The sequence below is a fragment of the Pollicipes pollicipes genome, unplaced genomic scaffold, assembly GCF_011947565.3.
Source record: "Pollicipes pollicipes isolate AB1234 unplaced genomic scaffold, Ppol_2.1 Scaffold_4836;HRSCAF=5710_pilon_pilon_pilon, whole genome shotgun sequence".
Taxonomy (NCBI): Eukaryota; Metazoa; Arthropoda; class Thecostraca; order Pollicipedomorpha; family Pollicipedidae; genus Pollicipes; species Pollicipes pollicipes.
In genome coordinates this window covers 150,535-156,248 of record NW_023596568.1, presented here as the reverse complement: position 1 = coordinate 156,248, position 5,714 = coordinate 150,535, and the positions used below count along the sequence as shown (strand labels likewise).

Here is a 5,714-nt window from a genome sequence, read left to right as displayed (position 1 = left end):
TCGGCATCGAGGCTATGTTGCACCCACGTTGCACCGTCCCCCACACGGACCACGAGCCGTTCACGGCTCTTGCACAACTCGTGGATGTCATGGTACCTTGGATGCTCATCTCATGCTCAGCAGCTGGATGCTATGCCATCTCAAGGCAGCTCCACGTGCCTCTCCGCGTCGGCAGGGGGAGCGTCTGAGCCACGCGGTCGGATGCGCGTTCGCCATCTGTCTGGAGCGGAAGCAGAGGCGGGACAGCGAGTGTTCGGTGACGATGACGGTGGACCCGGACACGTCCAGCTTCACCCGGTTCGGCAGCTTCCGGCAGGCGTCCATCACTGAGCGGCTCACCGACCCGCAGGAGTGCAAGCCGGCAGGTCAGTGAAGGTCACAGGCCGGCAGGTCAGTGAAGGTCACGGACCAGCAGGTCAGGTAAGGTCACAGACCAGCAGGTCAGTGAAGGTCACAGATCGGCAGGCCAGTGGAGGTTACCGGCCGGCAGGTCACTAGAGGTCACCGACCGGCAGGTCAGATTGACAGGTCAAAGGTGGTTGCCGACCGACAGGTCAGTCAAGGTCACATACCGGCAGGTCAAAGGGGGTTACCAACTGGCAGATTAGTGAAGGTCACGGATGAGTGCGTGAGAAGCTGTCGCAAATCAGGGCATCACTTCACAAAGGTCACCTTCACAGAGGTCACACACAGAAGGACAGTTGAATGAAGATCACAGCACGGCAGGTCGGTGGAGATAACGAACCGTCAGGTAGTGAACTTCACAGACCGACAGGTCAGTAGAGGTATCACACTGACAGACCCGTGGGGATCACAGACCGGCGGATCATCAAGGCTTCGTGCGAGGGTCACAGACTCGCAGATCAGCGAGGTGAACAGGTCGGCAGGTCAGCAAATGCGACGGAGCAGGATGTCGGCAAGGTCATGACTGCTGACCTGCTGGGAGCGAACCCTTTTTAGGGGTTGGAGAGAGAACATTCTTGTAACGCAATGTGCAGATTTCGCCATTTATGGCATCGCAAACCGATTTGCCTAGGGTGGTTTGAAATTTGAGGCTGGTGGGGAGAACGTGATAATGAGGAGCGCTACGAACGAGGTCTAAAATTCGACCATGCCCTTGGTGATCACTAGCTACAGGGCTGGTACCATGGAAATGTTCTTGGGCCCAGTAGTGAAACAGCTCATGCTATGGTGATACATCAGTTGTATGCTGACGAGTCCTGCGACCACAATACTTAGCACCGACATCTGCCGTTAAACCATAGAAGCACTGCTTACACCATGTCCCGCTGCGCTCCGCCTGCAGAGCCGGTACCGGTGCGGCCTGTGACGAACCCGTTCGCGGTGGAGCGGCCGCACGCGCCGGTCGCAATGTTCGAGCGCCAGGGCAGCCTGCGGGTGCACGGCCGGCTGGCCGAGGTGTCGCCCTTCAAGCGGCAGCACTCGCTGCGGCTGGACGACCTGCCCTCGACGCTGGAGCGTCAGGGCCGGGTGCCCGGCCCCGCCGGCGTCGGCGGTGAGTGCCGGGGGGTGGGAGGGGGGGGGGGGGAGGGGGCGACCAGAGGAGCCGGTCCTACCCGGTGACTATTGAGGGGGGGGGGTGGGAGACCACGCGGGTGAAGTGGTGGCGCATTGCTGAAAGACAGGCCGGTGGTAGTCTACACCGACCACCAGTCGGGCCACCCCAGACAGTTGGCTTAGTCGAGCCGTTCACACGCGCACGGGTGGCCGACTAGATACCCTTCGCTCGAGTGGGGGGCCAGTTTGTATAATCAGTTTGTCAGTTTGGTCAGTTTGTAAATAATAAATATTATATATAATCTAATATGCAGTCTAATATTATATTTATACATAACTTGATATATAATATCAATATCACATGACTATTTTCCGGCCACATCTCAAGTTTGTGTTGCATTAGGTCACCAAAATACTGGTTGAAATCAGGTATACATTGACGCCGAATGAGCTGAACAGCTTTGTGTTCCTGGATAGACCACCTTTAATCGTAACCAAACATTCGGAACCAACCAACCAGCTTGATGACCAAAACGTTGACCGTTACTCCGGGCGGCAAATCGTATGCGTGCTACAAATTATCAGAATACAAAGCATCTGTTGTTATAGCTCTAACAGCCACAATTAATTCAATGATATTCATACAAGCGACAGGATACCCACCTTAATGCATGTGCTGAGCATACGCTATTTGTTGACATCTCACGCCAAGGTCGGTCACCCCAAGGCTAAAACCAATCTGTTTTATGATTCTAGGGCTTGCTGTATGAAATAGTTTCTGGTGCTCATTTCGAATTCATTGATAGCAGGGACGGCATTATACATCTTCCATGGACTTCTTAGAGGTCAGAATAGGTCATTGACCTGAAATAACCTAAGGTCAACACTTCGTTTTAGGAACATACTGCCCGGCGTAATCTTTGTCGCTCAGTCAAAAGCAGAACTCAAAGCACCCTTGTATGATTTTTTGTCATCTTGACCTTGAAAAGATCAAAAAAGGTCATTGACCTTAAATGAGAATGTGACCTTTTGCTTAGAAACGGTTATCTAGGTTCTGGGGGCACTGGGGACCAACCTGGGGCTTGAGCCTGTTTGACCTTTTTTGACCCAAAGGTCATTTCCGAGGAACTTAAAACTTTGACCTAAGTGAGTTCACGTACAGGTCAAAACACCCTGTAAATTTCGTGTCTGTAGCTTTCTTAATTCCCGAGATCTCAGCGGGGTCAAACTGACCCCCACCCGAGCGAAGGGTTATTTAGCCGGCCAACCGGGCGCGTGTTTAAGTTAAGAAGAACGTTTGAGTAAGATAAACGTTTTGGGTTAGCTTTTAATTACCTAGATTCTGAATATTTTCGCCGTGGCTCCACATTCTCGTCCCCGAGTACATACCATGTATCATGAACTTCTTGCACCGCTCATTTTTTCATCCTCGGCACTTTACCGACCACCTTCTCGCGCCGGGATGAGCCGTAATCCGTTTTTCACTGATCTCTACCACCCATAAGCCCCAGCAAAACTCACCTTAGGGTTTTCTGAGATTTCACCATGCCTACTCACCGCTACGCTACGCCTTCGCACGCCGTCGTACACCAGTATCCTTCGTACACCTATCAACTTCAACCTTTGTGACGTTTTGGGGCGCTGGTCAAGATTTCCTTAACTCTCGGCGCACTCCTATTTCAAATTCTCCGAAATCGTCGGCTGCTCCTCCGGCGACCCCTCTGAATGACCCCCTTGCAACGCAACGCAACGCCATTCGCCCCTTGCCAGCTGCTCTCAGATCGCTGACCCCTTCATCTCACCAATTCCTGACCTGACCCTTTGATCTCACTCCGTGACCCCGTGTCCTGACTCTGTGAACACGAGACCTGACTCTGTGACCCCTTAATCTGACTCTGTGACCCCGGGACCTGACTCCGTGACCCCGATGCCTGACTCTGTGACCCCGAAACCTGACTCTATGACCTCGTGGCCTGACCCCATGACCGGGCGCGCAGCGGAGGCCGAGCCGCGCCCGCCTCTGGCGCGCGGCCGCATCATGTCGCTGCCGCACAGTTCACTGACGGCACCGGTGGAGGAGGCGTCGCCCAGTGGCGGCGGCCGCGCCGGCCGCCACATGTCCCTCGCCTCCAGCTCGCTTTTCGACAGTGAGTCGGCGACGGCCGAGACCAGTGTGACCCGCAGCTAGAGCCTGGCGGCGTCGGGGCGAATGGGGCCCGCGCCAGAGCATCCACCGCCCTGCCAGTCCTTCGTGCGGCGCGAGGGCCTCAGCGAGCGGACGTGTGGCTGACTGTTGTGTACAGAAGGCTATTGGAATGAGGCCGCGCTGCGTGGCTGATGTTTTAGCGATGTTTTGTTGGGTTAGCTTGCATCTTGCGTGCCCCTTTTGCGGATGTCATGTGCATCAGCAGACGGCGTGAGATGCAATGTTACTACGCGTTTTTTTGGCTTACGCTTGTGCCTAAGCATCGTGCAGTAACGTACGTCCCTTCGCGATCTCTCCATCAGTGTAAGCCTATGCTCATAATCAATGCGTGACTGCTAGTGTGACTGTGATCTAAAGAATGGAAATTAGCGATTTCGTTAGTGCTCGCTGGAACTGTTTCGTAGACCTAAATACTGCTTTAGTGTAACTCATAGTTGCATACAACTTGTCGGTGTGCGTTCGCTGATGAGGGGCCAGCTACTGTTAAACCTGCACTTTGGTGTTGTGCGTCGGTGTGCGGCATGTTTTTCGGCACTGGGTGTGAATTGCCGTGTCTCATCGCCATCATTGCCGTGTTTGTTTGAACCGCCCGTTAAAGGAGCGGAGGAGGTAAATGGGGTAACATAATGCTCGAAGGGACTAAAAAAACACACACACAGCGGCTTACCCCGAGCGATTGAGAAATCGCACCGTAACCTAAATTTCAGCTGCTATGGAATGTAAGGAAAAAATGCCGTGTGGTGGGCAGGTATATCATTGATGCGCACTGTTTCAGTGGCGCCTATTGCTGAGGTCCCTTCAACAGCCGAGCAAGAGGAGACGAACGTCACTCTGCTCTGCAGGGAGCTGGCGCAGGGGCTGGACGTCCTATCTGCTGGCCAACAGGTGAGCTATCACCTGGCATTCAATGTTCAGCTGTGCGCATCTCCAGCGTCACGGCGGCCTGAAGTGAGTGCGGACCAGATCCGGCTATCACTCAGCCCAGCCAGCTGGTCATGGTAAGCTACGAAAGAAATCATCGTTAAATAATTGTTTGACGCGGGAATTTGCATGACTATGACTTCGGAGTATCAAATACAACGATGCGCGACATAGCAGCATCACTGGTGGTGATGGCCTCATTTTGGAGTGTAGATTCTCCTGTGACCTTTAGCGCATTCGAGCTCTAGCGTACATCTCTTGGCACTATTCTGGTCAACGATATGTTCTGTTGAGGAGATATCAAAGCATCGCTGTGACGGTCACTTTAATAACAGCCACAACTTTTCGATTATTTCGCATTTATGTAAGCGGCGAACTATTTGTGTCCTTGTTCATTGTCAAACATCGTCATTTTTGTCAAGTTGCGTGCACCTTCGTGTGTGTTCAGTGTTAGGGAAAACACCACCGCGTGTCAGCCGTGCCGTCGCCTGCGTCGAGTGCTGCGCGCGTGCTGACCAGCGCCACCGTCCCACCAGAGGGCGCCCGACGATGAGCACACTCCCAGGCCAGACGAGTGGCTCAACTCGCTGACCAACGGACCGTCGCTGGCGGCGGCCGCGGCCGTCCACCGGCACGGCCGCTCGTACTCGCTCGCCTCCGACTCCCTGATCTCGAGCGGCGGCGGCTGGGCGACCTCGGGACCGCCCTGGGGCGCGGCCGGCCCCACCGAGCCGCCCTGGACGCGACGCGCCGACGCCGTCGCCGGTGGCCCGCCAGGTACCGCCACCAATCCATTTATAGGCGGCGCCACCGTCAAAACGTTCGAGTTGCAGATGTAGTGGCGCGCGGGTCGCGCCGAGGCCGAACCGAACGAAGCCGGCGGCGAACACGGCGGGCTCTGCTCCAAGTGCCATTGCCGGGTGTTAGGTGTTTGGACACGATAGCACTAAATTAAATCGGTAGAGTGGATGTCGAATTGGAGTTAGAAGACCCGTCCGATGCGGCGAAGGACGGGTATTTATGTTTTGTCCAGGAATACCAGAGACAGGGTTGTCTTGCATCCGCACAC

At 54.7% G+C, this 5,714-nt stretch overlaps 1 protein-coding gene across 1 annotated transcript in view; it reads left to right on the top strand.

Moving 5' to 3' along the window:
- Positions 1 to 5,484, top strand: part of LOC119099653 (protein numb) — a 23,411-nt gene extending 17,927 nt beyond the window's left edge. The window contains exons 6-10 of the mRNA XM_037222718.1: positions 176 to 365; positions 1,307 to 1,516; positions 4,500 to 4,609; positions 5,182 to 5,356; positions 5,423 to 5,484. Of these exons, the coding sequence (XP_037078613.1) occupies positions 176 to 365; positions 1,307 to 1,516; positions 4,500 to 4,609; positions 5,182 to 5,356; positions 5,423 to 5,484 (747 nt within the window). The remainder of the gene's footprint in view (positions 1 to 175; positions 366 to 1,306; positions 1,517 to 4,499; positions 4,610 to 5,181; positions 5,357 to 5,422) is intronic.
- Positions 5,485 to 5,714: the final 230 nt, after the last annotated feature.